Source organism: Amblyomma americanum, chromosome 4, assembly GCF_052857255.1.
Source record: "Amblyomma americanum isolate KBUSLIRL-KWMA chromosome 4, ASM5285725v1, whole genome shotgun sequence".
Classification (NCBI taxonomy): Eukaryota; Metazoa; Arthropoda; class Arachnida; order Ixodida; family Ixodidae; genus Amblyomma; species Amblyomma americanum.
In genome coordinates this window covers 63,780,115-63,801,531 of record NC_135500.1, presented here as the reverse complement: position 1 = coordinate 63,801,531, position 21,417 = coordinate 63,780,115, and the positions used below count along the sequence as shown (strand labels likewise).

The following is a 21,417-nucleotide window of genomic DNA, read 5'->3' as shown; positions in this document are numbered from 1 at the left end:
CTTTATTGCAGGAAAAAGAAGGGATTGGGTGAGTAACGAGCAGTTTGGTTAGTCCCCCCGTCCAGTGCTCCGTGGGGCTGTTTCATCAGACTTCACAGGCATGTGAAAGACTGAGGCACGAATACGTACCACATTTGAGGTCCTTTTACGAAGTCTGTACAAATATGGCCCCCTTATTCTGCAAAACCTGTGGTCGAAACAGCTTACAAGTGATGTAATTCAAATTTTAGAGTCACTATAAGTGCAATTTTACCATTTGTATGCATCTGAGACATGCGCACAGCCTGCATCTTATGAATGGTTAAAAGATCGAGCAGAATAGCAATGGCGAGAGTGTAATTTCGGATTGGGCCTCGAAGGCCCCAGATATCGGGTATTACATGACGTATAATGTTAATACATCACTACACGATTTTCTTCTATAGTAGTCGAAATTTTAGGGGTTGGAGTGGACTACGGCTTCGGTGGAAAGACCATTCACAGTCTGGATGATAAACGAGGTGTGCAGTTGCTTGGGCATGCGGCACATGAACATTTGATGCAGCTTAAACACTGCAAAGGCTAGTGCAACACAAAGGATAATGGGGTTGAATAGCTGTGAATGATAAAATTTATGAAGGCAAACTTACACCAAAGAACGAGAACAGGCAGGTAAGCTGGAGACTTCAGGTTAGATACGCTAGCGTAGTTTCTGTAGTTGGAGTAAATAAACCTAGCTGTGCAATTCTGTGCTCATTCAAGTGTTAGAAAAGAATGACTAATGCAGGTCCCAAATCGTGCATATGTATTCCAGTTTTGGTTGAACAAGAGTTAAATAGGCAGTCAGTTTAACAGGTGAAGCTAGTTTTAAGTGACGGGGCAAAGAATGCCAAGGTATCAATTGGTGTCATTAGCAGCTGAAGATATGTGATCTAACCAAGAATGGTTGCAGGTCATGTTAATGTCAAGATATTTGCGAGAGATAACAGACGTGATAACATAGCCAAAAATGGTGCAATTGGGTGGCTGGCAAGAGTGTATTCAGTGGAAAGGTACTTGTGTTTTGATAGTGCTGATAGTCTTGAGCAGCTTATCGCACCAGTATTCAGCATGATGTAAATGATTCTGAAAATGCAGCAGTGCAAGTAATGCTATTGATACGGTGATAGAGTATGCAGTGATCCGTGAGCAAATGAATGTTAGAAGATAAGTTATGCGACAGATCATTATTGCAAAATAGGAAAAGTAAGGGTTTGAAAACAATGCCTTCAGGCACTCTGCATACGATAGGGGGCATTTGGGATGAACACTTGTCGGCATAGACGAATTGTTGTCGGTCGCAGAGACAGGAATGTTCCTAAGCAAAAACTGAAGGGTTAATAATTGAGTACGAAAGTTTCGAAACAAGATGACGGTGAAATACTTTATCAAATGCCTTTTCGAAGTCAACGAAGACTGCTTCTACAGATTTGTTAATGTCAAGGAAGAAACTTCGTCTCTTAATAATCATCATCATCAGCCTTACTACACCCACTGCAGGGCAAAGGCCTCTCCCATGTCTCTCCAATTAACCCTCTCCTTTGCCAGCTGCATCCACCCTTTGCCTGCAAACTTCTTAGTCTCTTAATAATTTGTTATTTGGGTTTAACAACATAGTCCTCTTAGAAAACCATGCCAACTAAGATGAAACTGAAAGAAACTGAGTGACGACTAGAATTTAATTACGTTTCAAGTAGCAGAAGGCGGCATAAAGTTAGGTGGGCGGATGAGATTAAGCACTCTGCAAGGATATGGTGTGGCTGCAGCTGGCAAAGGACAGGGTTAATTGGAGAGACGTGGGTGGGGCCTTTGCCCTGCAATAGGCATACTCAGGCTGATGACGATATTACGTTTTCCATAAACTTGACAGATAGAGATGCGACAGTAACTGTTGTGAAGGTTATGTACTTTTTTAGGAAATAAAGAGTATACACTTTCCAATATGCCAGCGCCACTCCAGTTGACAGAGACTGCTGAAATGTGCAAAACAAAATGACATTTGTAGCATATTTTGTATTTTTTAGTATTTCAGAATTAATGCGAGGCAATGATGTGGGCTTCAGCGATTCAGTTAGCATCATAATATTGTGAGGCTCAAATGTAATGTCCGGTATAGTGGATTTGTTAAGGTAGCCAATAGCAGGTACAATGTCACCCTGTTCTTTTGAGAATGCTGCTAAGAAAGAGTTTAACGCACATTTTTGCGACACAAAATAGATTTCTTTTTTGAAGTCAAGCATAAAAGTCATAAAAGGACTTCTGTGAGGCACTAAAGTGAGCTTAGCATGTTATTCTGACCATTTCTCAATGGAAGTGAAATGAAAAAAGCACCCGTGTACAGTGATGTCAGCACTTGCTCAAAGATTCCAAAGTGGTCAAAACTATTCTGAAGCTCCACACTAGGGTGCCTCTTTCTCTCCTGTCACTCCTTCTATCCCTTCCCTGACTGGTGCAGGTGAGCTGTACAGGGAGAAGAGAGAGAGTTAATGTGCCATTTCCTTTCGTCAAAGCCAACTGTAAAGTGTGTTAGCTTATGTAAATTATGTTCAATACATGTAGCAGGTAGTAAAAAATTATCGGCTAAACTAGGCTAGCGCTTAGAAAAGATTTGGCAAGAGCTGGTTGCAAGCGGCGCATGGAGGCGGCAGCTGCTTATCGCCAATTATCGCCAATGCTTTCTACATTCTCACTGCTGCATAGCCTTCCTAGCACGAACCTAGGCCATGATGGCAGTTCAAGGTCTGTCCACTTAGCTTTGTCGCTGGCGACACTCTCACTGCTGCAAGACCTTTATTGCTTGTGGTTTCTCGGAGGCGGTCGCCACAAGTCTTCCTTATTTCTTGCTTTGTTTACATTCCACACAGCTTCAGATTCAACTTTTTGCTGCATCAACAGTAGTCATACTTCGACGCTGTGTGTGTGTGTGTGTGTGTGTGTGTGTGTGTGTGTGTGTGTGTGTGTGTGTGTGTGTGTGTGTGTGTGTGTGTGTGAGTGAGAGAGAGAGAGAGAGAGAGAGTAGCCTCCGCACAATGCCCCCAGTGAATGGAAGGTCTGGAGCTACCTTTGGAAGCACATCATCTGCCCATTGTTATGAACGGGATCCACAACAGCGGTTAAAGCAAAGATTCAGCGACCGGGATGACCACGTGGAAGCTGCAATTTCGACAGATCGTTGACCCACGAGGACCCCCGCGAAAAAAGATGCCTCCCGGGGAAGCAGCCACGGGAATCTTTCCCACGCACACGAAGAGGGGGAGATGACCTTCCCTTTGTCTGCAGTTCCTCGCAAGACACGACCGACGGTGTGATTGACAGCTTCGGACGAAGTAGCACCGGACCTCCGAATCCTCCTCGCCCATTCCCACGGGGCTCTGCGGGCTTTGTGCGGTGACTCTTCCGACCTGTGTCTCGTGTGGTGAAAGAGGCAGAGCCTCAGTGTATTTAACAGCATCCCGAGTACGAACGATCACTCTGGGCCTTAGCGAGAAGGCTCATCCAGTGGCTGTGGGCCTCGGCGACAAGACTCATCCAGTCGCTCGACGCAATGAACTTTTTATTCTTGACAGTTTGCTCTTTCTGTTTCCTTCTAAATTATGCAATCAAGTTTCTTGAAAAGTGCCAGTAAACCCGTTTGTTTTTCGTTTTCCCAAGCTTCAAGTTCCATATTTCTTCAACCCGAAGGCTCGGACATGTTACCCAATAGAGCCTGGGTTCGAGTGAACCCCTGCACCTCGACAACATGAGCTGTTTAAGTAAGTGCCATATTCTACAAACCTCAGTTACGCAGACGCTCAAGGTAGCTCCGAATAACGGCTCATGCTCTGAAAGGCGGACCCCCTGGTGAAGACTTTGCTCACAACTTATGCAAGCTGGTCTGTACCAAATGGTTTGGGAAGGTTCAGGAACTCGCTTCCAAAGATGCAATTGATCTGGACCACACCTGTGCAACCCACGGAACCCTGCGGCACCACCCAGCAATACCTTCGTGCCAAAACGACAAGTGCACAAAGCGCCATTTGCACTAGCATTTGTAGTAACAATGGATAATTCTTAGCATAAGTTACAAGTTTCGCTTCAGGTTGCACCTTCAGCGTCTCAATACGTGATCCATGAATGTTTTTCTGTTTTTATCTTATTTATCTCGCAAGGTTCCAGCCACACAGTTCCATAGATGTGACCAGTACTTCCAAAAATTGTTGTGAACTATCCAGTAGGTACTGGGTTAAAAAAAAGGCAAAAATGAGACAGGTGCTGTTTGGAGAAGAGAGACTTCCAGGGGTGTGGTGCGCCATTTGATGTGTTGAATGCTCCTTTGAATGCGAGCTCATATATTGTGAGCAATAGTTCTATACCTTTGCATGGGATTTTAAAGGGGATGTTCTAACTGTTCGATATAAACAATATGAACTCGACTTGTACAACTGTATGAACTTGACTTGTGACCATTTCATTTTGTTTCTTGTGGACTTTTCAATCATCTCCCCTTCTGTTCAGCATGCAGAGCTGTTGTTTAGAGAAAAGAACTCCAACAAATGAACTTGGGTGGAGGCTAGCTGCTCAGACACCTGTCATTCAGTTCTTGTGCTTGTGTGAATTACACACAAGGCAGAACAACATACACACTCCTCTAAAATAACCACAAGACACAAACCATCTTTTCTTAATACACACTAAATGATGCTTTTTTCAGAAACGATCTATGAGGCACAGCCAATGAAGGTGCTTGTCACAAATGTCATATTTTGCTTTCACTCACAAGAAGAAAAGTATGCACAAACAGAGTTTCCCATCTCTTCCTGAGAGCACAGTTCATCACGAAAGAAAATGTATCTACTAGAGAAGGCTTCCACATGGCAATGGCACAGCATCTGAGGTAGTTTATATGTGTGTGCCCGGCTGAAAAAATAAAAATGTAATGCACGAACTCAGTGTAGCTGCAGCACTGGCCAATATGCCCAACGCCACAGGCTTCATGCAGGGGGTCATGGGATGTCTTCAGCCTTGGAGAGTGCGAAGTTCAGTAGAGACTTGGCGGAAGACGATCAGTGTGGACCCAAGAGATGCACTAAACAGACACTAAAAATATGCTTTTGGGCTTGTTGGTGCACGTGAGCAATATAAAATTTAACAGGGCAAACCAAACAGAACACACAACGGCCACCCTGTCTACTGTGCATGTTTGGTTCTCGCTGTAGCAAATTTTACATAACTTGAGAGAGAGCTGCCGCACTGGCTTCCGATAGTCCATGCTTTTCCTTCTCCACAGTGTGGCGGCTACTGGTCACTTTTCTGAGCGGGGGGCTGCAGCTTCTCGCGGATGCGGCGGTAGTGGTCGATGATCTCACGCTCCTTGTCCTCGAAGGCCTGGTCCATCCTGGCAACCTTGTCCTGGACGTCCTGCTCAAACTGGTTCCATTCACAACGACGTCGCTCACGCCTCTCCGACAGGTCATCCGCCTGTGGCAAGATACGGGCAAGTTAAAGTGCAAGTTCGGTGCGCACATGCAGTGAAAATTAGCCAACAGAAATACAATGAAATAAGGGAGAGGGACCTTCTGCGAAATTGAAGGATGCAAATTAGAGCTACCTGCAACTTACACATGGAGAGCCAAGTGCGTGGAGTTTACGCAACCACCCGTCTTTTTATCTCGCTACATTAAGCCTCACAACATACAGCAATGTGCATACGTATAGAAGAGATTAGTTTTATGTGATATCAATACATTAAAATGACGAGGGCACAGAACATCACAAGACAAGCGCATTGTTGGAACAACGCTTGTCTTGTAGTCTTATTCTGTGTGCCTGTACTTTTTTTGCTCTGATATCAATTAAAGGGGCTCTAAAAGGGGCTCTCAATAAAGGTGCAGTATGCCTGTGATGTTGATTCTTCATAGGCTGTGCGCTAAAAAGATACAGGAAAAAAGGAAACACCTTTAAACTTCAAAAATATCCTCCAGCAAGAAATTTTTAAATGCATCTTGTAGAAGCTGAGTTATTTGTTGTCAAAATTTGAATTTCAGCATTTTTACGCCTTTCTCTCTCCTCTAGTCAGTTTTTGCACGCAGAAAGCTCCTCCACTGGTTCATGTAGAAGTGTATTATTTAGCTCAGGCATTCATGACGACACACTATAGTGATTTAGTGATTTTATTTACTCTCCTCAGAAGGTGTTTCAGAGCCCCTTTAAAATAAATACTTTTGTAGAACTAGCCAAACTTTCCATTCATTTGTACAGAAGTGACTTCTTTAGGACAGCTGCAGTTTAAGCTCAACTTGCCCCTCAGTTATACATTTTTACAATGTGCACTCAAATCTGGTTAGAATACTTATACTCATGGGTCCTGGCAAGAAGGCTCACCATACTGGGAGCATACAGAACAGTGACTAAGACTGATGGACTTAGCCAAGAGACAGTCTTCAGAAATGAAAGTCACCATAAACAGTTTCTCGTTGTTTTGGAAAACAAGGCTATGAAGTACTGTTGGGCTGTGCGTTGGACAAAGCTGCAACTGTGCGCCAATGCATTCCAAATGGCTAAATGATTTCAATGAAGTGAATCTGCGGTCCTCTAGCTCCCAGACAGAAGCTTCCTCAGGATGATGTTTCACAGCAAGCTCGTCACTTTCCACAGTCTTAGAGTCGGACCAAGGCACTGAATGGCCCCTCACCAAAGCCTGAATCTGCCCATCAGTAATTTTCACCTCATGTTTCACAAATCATAAAGGCTGCCACTCCTAACACTTCTCTGAAAAAGAGTTCACTGCGGTAATGACCTCAAGTTCCTCAGCGATGGCGATCTCATTTCTTTGTTCCTGCTGTCTTTCTTGATATTGCACTGGTTGGTAGCATTTACACAGGTATACGAAACAAAAGTGATGAAAGTGAAACTCAGTGGCATGGCTTGTTAGAGGTCTGCCCAGGGAATAATTACTTATTAGCATCCACCTGAGTGCAGGCACACAGCAACAAGTAAAGTCATGAGATAACAATTTCTCTCAGAAATGAAATATGACTGAATCCACCAACTAAAGCTGCACGAAAATCCACTTACAAGAGACTTATTATACACTGTGTTCACATAAGACTTTCTGAAATTTCTAAAAATAGGCTTTTTGAATTAGAAGAGCGGTTTTTTGGCACAGCATTGTCAGAGGTATAGTACATCAGAATACAGCTAATACATGTTAACTAGCAGGCTGGTTAACTAATAATGAATAGTTAACTGTTGAGCTATTACTGTTAGGATCCTTAATTACTGAGAAGTGTGTAGTCCACCGTAAGTAATATCCATATCAGTTTTTAGAATTTCGAAAACGCAGTTACCCCTTGCGCTGTGGTTAAACAAATTTTGCCCATGTCGCGCCAAACTACACGGGCTTTCGAGCAGCTTGCAGGCAACGCACCCTCTCCAATGCATGTAACTCGTCAAAACTGCCAAAATTTGTTGGGCCACAGCACCGAGCTCTAGGTAACTACATTTTCGAGATTATAAAAACTGCTACATATGTAACATACGGTGGGCTACATGCCTCTCAATAATGAACGAGCTTAGCAGCAATAGCTAAAAAGTTAACCATTCAATATTAGCTAACCAGCCTGCTAGTTAGTACATCAGAGCTGTACTGTGATGTATTACACTGTTTACAATGCTATGCCAAAAAAGCGCTTTTCTAACTCAAAAAGCCAGAAAGTCTTAGATGAAACACCTGTATAGTTTTTTTCCTGTTTTAGTCAACCTTTCATTGTAACAGGTCGGCTCAAGACAAATTTTTCTTAGGTATTAAGGGCTGGCCTAACAGCATTGAACATGTTAGTCAGCCTCAAAAGTCTGTTGCACTGGACCCACTTTGCCAGGTGAAGACGGGATGGGCGTATGTAAGGAATGAGCAAAATCATCAAATGCCCATGATGGAAAATGTGAAAGTTGCAGCACTTTAAAATGATGACTCGCAGATGGCAGCAACATGGCATGGAAGCTATTCAGATCCACTCTGCAGCTGTTCAAAAAGCAAACAAATAGAAATGTGGGTGCATGTAGATGTGCAACTTGAACAGGATATGGCCACTGCGGCGAGACATGCTTTCGAAAAATAAGTGAGACATATCTATGCTCCAGCTGAGTTATGAAGTACATTCTAGTGGAAGGCCCATTTATTGCTATTGTATACCTGGGCATTTCACAGCTGCTGAAGTCTAGGTACAAAAGTGTTTCACCCCCATCAATATGCAGCCGGAAAATGAACTTCCGAACTCATCCTGGGCAGCAGAACACCTAATCCATTAGGACACTATGAAAGCTCTACAAAATGCACATTGGAAGGGGGCTATAACTAGGATGTTTCATTGCAGAGCTACTCCTTTTGAAACCCAGAGGGCAAAACTCGCGGTTCATTTTTTGAGTTCAAAGATGGGTTACTCCAGAAATTGCTCTAATACTTGTGTTCTTTAGATTGTTTTTATGAATAGAAACAATCAGCACAAGAGCACAGTTTTTAACATTGTTTGCTATTTAATGGTAATCAGTAAAAAAATTGATGGCCAATTTGCACAATTAGGCCAAATGCGAATTAAAATAACACTTTGGTTTTCACTTCGGTTCCAGTGTTCAGATCCAGTGTTCACAGAAGGCAGATGTTCGGAGAGTGATAATGGGTTAACGCTCACATTTGCAGAATCAGTAATTCTCGACTTTACATTCATAGATCACTGGGAGTCCACGTACGATTCCTGGTGCAATGCTGCAGCAGTTGAGCAATGCACCACTGCCCTGCAATGGCAGGTTCTGCTATTGGTGGGGCTTGTGAGACCCAGATGTGCTCTTCTCAAGCATGCAACCTCTCATGACCAATCATTAATTGAACTGCCACGGTGGGCTGCCGGGCATCCTACCACAAAAAAGGCTTCAGACAAACAAGCATATATAGACAGACAAACACACAATGGCTATAGATGTGGGGGATGGCCACTAATAGCACTAAAAAGCCTTTTACATCTGTACTGCCACGCCCGCCCTTGCACAGAGTCAACAAAGACACCACAACTGTGATATGGAACAGCCCTACAGAGAAACACAGCCCTTGATGTGATTGCAATGAGAATGTCAGGTCAGTGCCTGCGTCTGAAGGCTTGCTTTAAGAGTTCCATTTAAAATTCGCCCAGTTTAAACCAAGCCTTGGAAGGCAGGAGTTGATGAGATTTATACTCCATCTCATAACTAACCTGCAGCACTACCAAACGCAGAGACCTCCTTAGCCAATCAGAGCGCGTTCGACATGTTCCTCTGCACCCAGCCATCTATGTGTCGTCTGCTCATATAGCAAACAGATATGGTTAGAAATGAGTATAAATCGACATTGTCTACGTACCATCTCCCGATGCATGCTTACGTACACTAAATGCAAGCATTTTGCATGATGTTTTGCCATTTGTCACATTCGCACCTTTAATTCAGCACATGCAAAGTAGACGGAACGCTAAGGTCAGCCTAGTGGTGCTATCTGGTGGCTAGAACGGGAAGCATTTTTGTCAACAAATCGATGCTTCCCTTTAGGACTAACAAGTGGCAGAATCGTCACTCTAATTAAAAAATAAAGCAAATTAATCACTCATACGCTTTATTACAGGCGAGATGAGATGAAGCGAAAGCCCGATGCCCCATTTATGGCCAGTGAACATACTAAAAACGGCAGTAAGAATGACAAATTCAGTCAGAGGCGAGGGGTCCTGCTTCGAAGGGAGCCTTGATTTTGGAAATGTTTTAGAGCATGCAGGAGTTGCGCGTGCTACACTCGCGGAACAACGCATGTAACGCGAACGAACGTTAAAACTCTTTTCAAAATAGCGTTTGGCGCACGTGCACTTTAAAGCATGCTATCGAATATGCCTGTATGCTTATTTTATTCTGGCACAACATTCTGCAGCGTCAGAACGTTGCCTGTGCACTCATTGCAGCTTTGGTAGGAACTAATGACGTGGGGCATATGTCGCATACCCAGGCAATGACGACTCGGGAATGACCTCTGTTCTGGTTGCTCTCAATCTATTATGCACCTGCCATTTAAGTGCACACACAAAACTACATGGTGACACCTCAACGCTGCTGATCGTATACTGCGTAAGCTCAACATTCCAACAGTCCCAGCATACTTCTTCTGACATGGCCTAGAGCCTGGCCAGCACAGCACTGCTGAAATATTCCAAACGCCACAGTTCACAAGCAACAACAACAAAATAACTGAGGAGGCCTGTCTTTAGTTCCCACGCGCTGTTTTCAGCTATGCACCTTTCCAAATTTACCCTCCTGGGGACAGCAATATACTGCCATTGGGCTGTGGCAGCAGCTCTCCAGTCGGCAGGTTTCACACAGGCACATGATGGAAAGAACATTACTGCATTGGAAACTGGCTCATGTTATTCCCATCTTTAAATCTGGAGATAAAAACTCACTTAACAATTACAGGCCCATCTCGCTCACTTGCGTTTCTTGTAAACTCCTTGAACATATTATATCACCCCAAATCATGCAGCACCAGGTGAATTCTGAGCTAATCTTTTCCAATCAACAAGGTTTTCAACATGGGCATTCATGTGAATCACGGCTGTTTGAGTTGATTACTGATTTTCACGAATCTGTTAATTAGTCTCAATGCATCGATGCCATCTTTATTGATTTCGCTAAAGAATTCGGCAGTGTTCCTCACAAATGATTAATCTATAAACTTAACTCCTGGAGTCGTCAACTGGATCAAGGATTTTTTAAATACTCATTTTCAATCGGCTGTCATTAAAAAAAATATGTCTCTGCTTCTGTCTCAGTGAAATCAGGAGTACCCCAGGGCTCCGTCTTAGGACCGATTCTTTTCCTAGCTCATGTACATAAATTACTTGCATTATAACATCACCTCTAGTATTCGTTAGTTCATAGATGACTATCATTTATCATCCCATCAAAGTCCCTCGTAATCACAGTATCTTGCAGCATGACTTGAAAGTGATTTCTGGTTGGTGCACTATGTGGCAAATGCAAACAAATACTGATAAAGTAAAAGCACATACTGATAAAGCAAAAGCACTGATGCTTACTAAAAAGTGACAAGTTGTACTTCATACCCACTTTATTAGAGACGATGCCACTGAACATGTATCATCAATCAAACATCTACGAGTACATTTATCTTCCGACCTTACTTGGAATATTCACACTGAGCACATTATTAACAAGGCCACTAAAACATTATCGGGTTCCTGAAGCGCACCCCAAATCAAGCCAATCAACAAATAAAAGTTTTGTCTATACATCTCTTGTGAGGTCTTAAATTGAATATGCATCCATCATCTGGCACCGTCATCAAGCTTACTTAGCAAGCTCCATTGAATCACTTCAGTGAAATGCAGCCAGGTTTATTGCCCAAAATTATTCCCACATAGCCAGCGTAAATAGCCTTAAACAACGGTTAAGCTTACTGCCCCTTCAAACCAGAAGGCGAAATGCCCGTCTATCTTTCATGCATAAATTATATCATGGTTCAGCTCACTTTTTAAACATGTTTCTTTGCCTTGCTCCCCATATATCTTCTCGTTTAGACCATCCATATAAAATTAGACCCATATTTGCATGCACAAATCTGTTTAAATATTTACCTCTGCTACTTGCTATCTCTCACTGGAACAATTTGCCTGCAGATGTCGCCTCTATACTTGACCACGCGTCCTTCCTCAAGGATTTGGACAGAACAAAATATTAAGCTGAGATGGTTGGTTGGTTGTTAATACTTTACAGAGTTTCTTTTATCCCACTTTATGTATATATGAATGTATTCCTTGATGCATTATGCACGCACATAGTTCAATTGTTAAGACAGTGCAACGCTGTTGAATGCCATATAACTATTGTATAAATAACGTAGCTTTCTGAAAATTTTTTACTTTGTTCTTGCATTTTTGCTGGCAAACCACTCTGTGTATTGGTGAAGTGCGATTTTTACTTACGTGCTTTTTATTTTATAATCAACACTGTTTAATTGACTCCCCCCCTCCCCTTACGTAGTGCCCAAAAGGGCCCTTAGGATACATAAAAGAAGACAGGACATGCACAGCCAACGCTATAAGTAGACCAACTTACTGCTTTGCTTCGCACAGGCAGCCTACTGTGCAAGCACAGCACAGCCCAGAACACAAGTGCACTCAGTGAAGTTGTCAAAGGTGTACATACACTGGCAAAGTACATTTTTAATGCAATAGCGCTAAGGACCCCGCTGTCCAAAAAATCTGGTGTCGGCAATGTCGACGTTGTAAGCGAAAAATCACAGACAATGGTCTGGAAGGTGATCCCTATCAAGCAACCTAGGAAGCAGGTGGGCCACCTAGGTCACATGGCCCTGCGGCGCCATCACAACCTGCCCACCGGATAGTAGGCAGACTGCCCACTGTGTCAGGCGGCAGTTAAATTAACGATTGGTTGCTCGGGAGGAGCAACGTGGGCTACACGAGGCCCACCACTGAAGCACCTGCCGTCGCAAGGCAGTGGCGCATTGCTTAACTACTGCACCACGGGGCGTATGAGGACTCCCGGGGATCTATGAGTGTAAAGTAGAGAATGACCACTTCCGCATGTATGGGAAGAAACCCATTACGCTATCGCGCCGTACTGTTAAGGCAGAGCTTAAGTGTCCCATCCAATTTTGAGAGACGTACCTGGATCACACAGTCACGCGTGGTATACTCTTGAGAGTGCCCACCCACCAGCTCACCTCGATAATAAGCTGACATTCACGCTGGCCGGCAGTGGACTTAGCTGTTTTCAGCTACAACATGCTATGCAAACGCCAACGCTGTTTACCCTACAGGCAATCCCACGTACAGCCACAGACGAGAGATGGGCAAATGCCCTCATTTTTGCTTTCCCTCCCTTACCCTCACTTTCGAATTGATGGCCCTCCCTCACCCTCGCCCTTATTTTGAAAAGTCATCCCGCCCTCCCTCACCCTCACTACGAAAAATTTGCTGGCCCTCCCTCACCCTCACTAACAGTTGTTTTAAAACTCGAGTTGTTTTCTGTAGTCGGCAACTTCTGGCAATATTACTGAGTATTAAACATATAAGACAAGCCTTCAAGGCACCATTGGACAGGTGCTAGATGCTTATATTGTTGCGTGTGTGCGTGTACGTGTGTGTGAGTTGTTTGAGCTAATACGTGAGACGAAACTGAGACAGTTACGAGTGGAGCCCCAAAATATCACTCTGCCTTTATTTCTGGCATGCAATGCATGCATACATGTTCCCTGCACTTATAAAATTTCAATGTTATCTAATCCACTGCTGAAAGGAGTCAGCGCGTTGTTGTGTCTTTGTACAAAAACTCATAGTACACCAAAAATGTCAAGAAAACAATGCAGTAGCATTTACCACGACAATTACAATAAGTCCTAAACTTCTGATGACACTTCCACACGCACGGATGGAAGATGACGAAGACTAGGCCTTCGAACTACAGCGTGAGAGACCGGCAGTTTAACATGCATGAAAGCGGGTGTGTGGCAAAGACGACGACACTGCAAGCACAGCTCGGGAGCCTGGCAGTTTGTACAGGCAGGATGTTAAAATTTCTCCCAACCGATTGTTCATCTGAGGAAAATGTATGAACCGACCGAATTTAAACCGGAGTCGCACTCCCTCTTGGTGATGTGCTCAGCCTTACCTCGTATCTAGTGCTCTGTTGCTCTTGTCTTTTTGCGATTTGTTTCGTGGTGTTTCTTAAAAGCTCTGTAAATAATTTAGTTCATATATATATTATAGTTTCAATGTAATAAATACCATGCTTAAAAAATGCTGTGGCGATGACGTAGCAGTCTGAAGCAGCGACCAGCGGAACTGATTTTTTAGCGCCGCCACGGGTTCGGATCTTGCTCGCCCAGCTATGAAGTCTTTTTTTCTTTTAGTATCTTCCCCTAGTGCGATGCTGGCTTTCTGCAGCAGTGAGGCTCTTATGCTGTCGCTTAAAATAAAATATTATTCAGGTCACTTGACAATCAAACGAATCGCTAAATGCAGCATTTGGGCTGAATAATGGGAAACACTAACTCACCGAGTCTGCTGCGAACGAGTCCCGGGGTTGCCATTTTAGTGCTTTAGCGCTCCACTCCGCCGAAAAGCGATTGTCTGTCAGAAGCCTGCTTCTAGCACGTTGGCCACCTTGGTCACGTGACGTCGTGATGTCATCACAAACTGCCCACCGTGGCAGTTCAATTAATGATTAGTCACGAGAGATGCCTCAAGAAAGACATGGGTCTCACAAGCCCCACCGATGGCAGCACCTGCCGTCACAATGCAGTGGCGCGTAGTTTAACCGCTGCACCTCCGCTCCAGGAGCGGAATCAGGACTACCAGGTATCTGTAGATGTAGAGAATGACCAATTCTACCGCAGTACGAGTCTAAAACGATGCAGTATCACAGAAACATTTATCATATGATATATCAACCAAAGTAAGTCAGTCCAGGTCAAGCAAAAGCATTGAAAATGAAGATAAACCATGCAAAACTAGGGCCAATGGTGCTAGCGCACGATAATTCGGGGTTAACCGCAAGCTAAACCGCCCGTGATTTTTTTACTTGCACATCTACGCATTATCCAAATGCTGAGTGTCAATTCCCTACCATGCCTGCAAGAAATTTGGTTCATAAAATCAGGCGCGCGATTACGTGGTCACACGTATCGCCAGGAACAGAAATAAACCAAGAGATGTTCGTGCTATTTGAAGAGCAGTACAACTTTGTCTTTTAGCGCCTCAGTACAATGGAAGGCGGAACGAGCGATGATTCGGACCAAGGTGGTTACGGTGCTGCTTTATTTCCATGGTAAGACTACAGTGCTTGACTTTAGCCACCGCATTGCGGCACCGCTTTCCTATACTGCAATTCCTGCGAAAATAGAAAATATGAAGATGATACGTCTGTACGGAACTACTTACAGTGTGAATGAAAAAATTTTATGCCAATGCCGCCAACAGGCTTTCATTTGACAGTGGAATTTTGTAGAGGCATTTTTTGTGCTGCTGCCAGTTCTGTGAAACCTCACTGAGCTGAAATCTGACTTCGTTCTGGGGAAACAAGGCTTAGAACTTGGGAATTAAACAGCCTTACTAAGCATAATTTCTACACGTTTTACTCTCCACTCTGATCATCTGACAGACTCGGGGCACATAATGAAAATGTTGACTGCGGTAGCATGGTTCCTGTTGGACCGGCAGCCAACAGCGCAGCCCGGCCAGTGCCCGCTTTTTTGAGCATAGCATTGTCAGTGGTGTCGAAGATAGCGGCAACAGAGAAGGCGTGCGGCTCCCCGCCTTTCACGTTCGCCTTGTGTACCTCTAGACTGCGGAAATTACGTCTTCCCGTGAACCTTCACCCTAAGAACCAGTGCTTTAAAACATGAATTCATTACGGTCTGCACAGACGAAATACGCTAGCCCGGAGCACTGTTCGATCGGGCCACAATCCTCACCCTTGACAGTGCAACTTGCCCTCCCTCACTGTCACCTCATCATATCTTCCCTCCCTCGCCCTCACCTCACCATGTCTTTCCTCCGTCGTCCTCGTCCTCACGAATTTTCATGCGCCCATCCTCCCTCACCCTCACCTCACTGAGTGAAATCCTCATGAAGTGAGGGTGAGGACGCCCTCATGAGGGCTCGCCCTTGTAAAGATGCCCATCTCTGCTACAGACATATCGTTCTACAAGGAACCACATACAGCTGGGAAGAGTGCAAAAGTGATGAAACGGTTGCACTGACCGAGTTCACCTTGTCCTCGGCCTCGAGGATGCGGTGGCACATGCTGAGTGCCACCTCGAGGTTGCCTGCCAGGCTGCAGAGCCCCTGGTCTGCGGCACGACATGCCCGATCAATCTGCGTTTCTCGGATTTCGGTCACATCCTCCAGAACTTCAAACAGCTGCTGCACCTCGCGGTCACCACGTTTCTCCTGTATGCACACAACGCAACGACTATGAACCCTGCTACAAAGATCACATCCACATTAATCGCACCAGGCACATGATACTCCACACAGAACGTTGGGCATTTCCTGCAACTAGTTCCTGAAGGCCGGCAGGTAAAAGTGCCGTCTATCTGTTGCGTACAGAAAGAAAGAGCATGCAGCATGCTTACTTAGCAAACTCCATTGAATCACTTCATAATAAATCAGCCAGGTTTATTGCCCGCAATCATTCCCACACAGCTAGCGTAAGTAGCCTTAAACAACGGTTTAGCTTACTGCCCCCTCAAACCAGAAGGCGAAATGCCCATCTTTCATGCATAAATTATTGAACTCCCGATCTTAAACCAATCAGAAAGGCAAATTTTGAAACATATTGTAATTTATGAATACTTCCACTGCACTCCACACAATGTGCAACCATTTTGCACTCATTCCATGTGACAACACAAAGCCATGGAACTGTGCATGCTGGTAAATAAATGGCAGCTGAATGGGTCGAAATCTGTATGTGGGTGAGCTTTTAAGTAACACTGCAAAGAAAAAAATGAAGGCGAATAGCAGACCACTTTATTAACCTTTCCTAGTTATCCCCAGCATGTTCCGCGCAAATTACGCTGGTGTCAACAGGGAAGTTTGCAAAGGTTGTAAGAAATTCGTCATTCCTTTCACGGTGCCGCTATATGCAGGGAATTCAGATCCAGGTGAGCCTCCTCCAACGATCGATATATCACGCAAGCATGCGCTCATGTGAGAAGCTCTCCAAGCGCATCAGCTTGCGCCTGAAGCATGCATGATTCACAAGCGCGAGTGAATTTGGCCGTGCTGCAAGCGCGGCGCAGCATCCGAACTGCTGCCTCGCGCGCGCTGCATGCCCATTCCAGTTTCGCTTTCACCGGAGTTCCCGGGCTCGAACCCGACCGCGGCGGCTGCGTTTTTATGGAGGAAAAACGCTAAGGCGCCCGTGTGCTGTGCGATGTCAGCGCACGTTAAAGATCCCCAGGTGGTCGAAATTAATCCGGAGCCCTCCACTACGGCAACTCTCTTCCTTTCTTCTTTCACTCCCTCCCTTATCCCTTCCCTTACGGCGCGGTTCAGGTGTCCAACGATATATGAGACAGATACTGCGCCATTTCCTTTCCCCCAAAATCAATTATTATTATTATTAAGTGCGCCGCTGTCTCCGGCTGCAGCCTGGAGTTTTTACAGCCGGCGTCTAGCTAATGTACGATGCTAGGGTACGAATGTGTGCAGTAACTCGCAGGTGACGGCGTTAACTCAACTGCAGCTTCGCCCGAAACCATCATTCGATCGATATTGCTGCAGTAGTACACAGCTAGTCGGCATCACAAAGCAAGAGCTCAAAAGGATGAGCGTTTGCTCACCTCAAACTCCTTTACGAAGAACTTCATTTCCCCTTGCAGGAACGGCTTGTGATCGAAAAGGCGCGAATATATCTCGGCCACATCTGCGAGTAATCAAAAACATCGACACAAAACTGCAGCTTTCGGTCCCCGCCGCAGAGTTACGTCAAAACGAACGCGGAGCTTAGCGTCCGCGCCTTGCCTTCAGCCGATGACAGATTGAAAGAAAAGAAAACTCAGAGTTTCGTGAACAGTTAAGGAACAGAAGGGACAAGAAAGCAATTAAATTCATGATTATTTTACCTTTAACAACGTTTGCGGTCAGAGCAGCCGACGGGGAAACTTCCGCCATGTTTACCGTAGACGGCGCTGACGGCGCTACCTGACATTCGTCGAGGTAGAGTGAACTAGAAGGTAGTCGGGGTATGGGTAAACGAAGGGCAGATGTACACGGAAAAGCACGAACATCCTAAGCAGTCCTAAGTGCACTGACATCGCACAGCACACGGGCGCCTTAGCGTTTTTCCTCCATAAAAACGTAGCCGCCGCGGTCGGGCCGGGAACTCGACTACTGATCCGGAGTTCCCGGGTTCGAACCCGACCGCGGCGAGCTGCGTTTTTATGGAGGAAAAACGCTAAGGCGCCCGTGTGCTGTGCGATGTCAGTGCACGTTAAAGATCCCCAGGTGGTCGAAATTATTCCGGAGCCCTCCACTACGGCACCTCCTTCTTCCCTTCTTCTTTCACTCCCTCCCTTGTCCCTTCCCTTACGGCGCGGTTCTGGTGTCCAACGATATATGAGACAGATACTGCGCCATTTCCTTTCCCCAAAAACCAATTATTATTATTATTATTACTCTCATAGCAAAATGGCGAAGAGATGCCGTAATAATGAAACATGTGGGGGTACAACAGGTATGAAGTACTCAGAAGTATTTGGAAAGGAATAATGGTGCCGGGGCTTACTTTCGGAAATGCGGTTATATGCTTAAGAGCTGAAGTTCAGTCGCGATTGGAAGTAAATCAGAACTGTTGGAAGATTAGCACTAGGTGCCCACGGGAAAACCACAAACGAGGCAGTACAGGGGATATGGGCTGGGCAACGTTCAAAGCACGGAAGCTCAGAGCTAGTAAAGTACTATACGAAGAACGCCTGATGAAATCGGACGATAACAGGTGGGCAGCTAAGGTATTTAAATACCTATATACAGAAAGAGCGTTGACTCACAGTGGCGCAAACGAACTAGAAAGCTGACCAGTAAGTTTGCCAGACCCGAGGAAGGAGAAAGAAAGAGCATTACACGACAGGTTAAAAACGTCTAAGGTAAAAGTTGGATAGATTCAATGGAAAAGAAGCATAGTGTGGACGTGGAAGGAAACGTTGTATGATAACTCAAGAGGCAGTGCCCTCCTCCTTGAAGCTAGGTCAGGGTGTCTTAGAAAGCGCACCTACAAAAAGAAATTTGACGAAGAAAATGACACATGTGCTGTGTGGTAAATCTGTAGAAACAATAGAACACCTCATTCTAAAATGTGACGGTATCCATCCCGATGTCGATGCAGGCACAGTCACTCTTCCTGAGGCCCTAGAGATAACAATTTAGCCAGAGTTTAGATATAACAATAGCCATGTAAATAAATCTGAGGTGGAAATTAAGAAAAAGCGATTGGAGGATTGGTGGCTCAAAAGCAGAGAGGTGACATAAGTGTAAAAGTGTAGGATGACGTTTTTTAAAGAAAATGCGAATTTTATTAACAACTTACAGCAGAGTTAAACAAAAATAAAGTAAAAAAGCTGAGCATAGTGGCAACTACCCCCGCCCGTTTCAAAGGGGGACGCTCCTACCTTCCATCCATCCATCCGACGCGCGATCTGCAGTACTGCTGTGTTTCTGTGCCTGGGAAAAGGAGAGGCGAACAATGGGAGCCGGCCGTCGGGGCTAGTACGGCCTTTCGCCGCCACGCGCCGCCACCGGAGTAGGACGCCCGTCGCATCACCGTCGCTCATAAAAACGCAGACCGTTCGCAGCTGTTCTGTCGTTGACCTTTCGACTGCGTTCATGTTGTTTCAAGTATGTACAATCAAACCCTTTTAAAAGGGAGCTCGGAAGCTCTTGTCGCTAAGGGTAACCGGCCCATTTCAATCGTGTCGCTTGCGGCTATTGCTGTGCAATGCGCTAACGCGTCGTCTGCTGCGCTGATGTGACGGCGCACGCCTGGTTGAATCCAATTCGTGAAAAATTGTTCTGTTACCTTTAAGTTCGCTTGTCCGAGGGTCCTTATTTGAAAGCAGAATTTAGCAGCAGCTAATACTGAAAGCTTGGGCGCTGTCGCGTGCTGTTTACTCATGTAACAGACGACGCAAGCCGGAAGGGCATGCATGCGCTAAGTAGCACGTAAAGCCGTTAGACTGCTTCCAAAGCGATACCTGATCCCGCGTTTCCTTCGTGAAGTTTTTGAGAGTTACTATTGTCGCCACCGAAGCCACAGTTGGCGCCAGAAAATGCGGAGCTCTGCCATATGTGGTATCATTTGATCGGCCGCGCACTTCCTTGCAGCACCGTTTCTTGAGTCGCAGCGTTGACGCTCAACTTTTGAGTGGTACGCGCGAAAAATGCCCCCTGCTGTCAGTGAAATCAGTTATGTAACGTGGCGCTGCACCATCTGCCTGAAGATAGCACTGCGCGGACTACCTCAGCGCAACGAGTCTTCAATCCTTCTTTTAAATTTCTATCTCCCGCCTTCCTTCCCCTTTTTCAACTTATGCCTCATGGAACACTTTTCGAATAATAAAAAAAAAGATGTACGGGTTCATGTATTCAATAACGGTGCGTTGTGACTCAAAACTTACTCCAAATCCTAAAAAAAAAAACACATTTATTGTGGTGTCCAACTAGCTCCCGTATGGCAGGTTCGCGTACTTTCGCGAAAGGGGCTTTTCTGCTTGTCAGTAACATTGAATGCGTAGTTGCAGAGGAGCGCCCTCAGGAAACGAATCGGTTCATGAGTTTAATTAAGCCTGTGCTCGTTGCTGCCATCGCTGATCTTGCACTTAGCAACTCTGGGGTACAAAGAGCTGGGACAGCGTGCTCTACTAATGTGGTGAGAGGATTTTGCAAGGTCTGATCTACCTGCAGGGGGCGGTCAGCAAAAGCTCTTATTGTGTCGAGAACGAAGAGAAGTTGATCTGACGGGTAGAGCACCCCGGCCATCTAGGTCTTGGCTGCGGGTGAACTGAAGGAGTGGCTGGTTGCTAACCGTCTTCGAACACAAAATAAGGTTCTCGCATTTTATATGCTCGCCGACAACTCGTGCAATGTAACCGCCCACATAAGCGGTAGCCGAGTTCTGAAGCGATGGCAGATGCTGCAAAATTGTGGCAAAATGCTGTGGCAAAATTGTGATAGTAAGCCACTGAAGCATCTTTTTCTCAACAGCCTCGGCGCTGCTTGCACAGTCGACGTCAGGGTAGGCTTTGGAGCTGAAGTAGAAGTTGGTTGCGCAGAAGAGAGGCGATCAGCGGGTATGAACCTTGACATCGAAGCACGTTCTTTGTGGGCAATATTGGGTGCTGAATTAGACGCAGCGGTCATGGTCTTCAGTAGCTGTCCGAGACCTGACAGTGCAGCCCGAACATATCCAACATGTCGTTACACCCGGATGACATTCGCAAATTGCCAAACAGGGATTCAATTGGATCGCTGTTGAATTTTCGGGTGGGGACGAAAAAGAACTCTTCTGTCAGCAGATATTTGACACACGTACGCCACTGTAGAAAAGGTATAGTGAGCAGAATCGCCTGATAACGTCTCGTCTGTGAGAAACTCACGGGTATGCCCACATCTTTTTCTTTTTAGCGCTTCAAAATACATAGGGACCGATTGCATGCGGAAAACGAACTTGAAAAGGCCCCAGGAAAGCATTAATGCAATTAAACACGCATGCAAACGCGAAAGCAAGAATCGTACTGCGCGCGGCCGATCAGCGCCAGCCTAGCTTCTCGTATTCTCGAACAGAGCGGAGACACGCGACGCGCCAGACGCA

The 21,417-nt window shown here is 45.3% G+C and overlaps 1 protein-coding gene across 1 annotated transcript; it reads right to left on the bottom strand.

Moving 5' to 3' along the window:
* Positions 1 to 4,732: 4,732 nt before the first annotated feature.
* On the bottom strand, positions 4,733 to 21,403 carry Muted (biogenesis of lysosome-related organelles complex 1 subunit 5). The gene is made up of 5 exons (XM_077661047.1): positions 21,274 to 21,403; positions 17,678 to 17,826; positions 17,396 to 17,478; positions 15,810 to 15,998; positions 4,733 to 5,475 (listed from the first exon to the last, which is right to left on the bottom strand). The coding sequence occupies exons 1-5, from the start codon at positions 21,294 to 21,296 to the stop codon at positions 5,293 to 5,295; spliced, it is 627 nt and encodes a 208-aa protein (XP_077517173.1). The 5' UTR covers positions 21,297 to 21,403; the 3' UTR covers positions 4,733 to 5,292.
* Positions 21,404 to 21,417: the final 14 nt, after the last annotated feature.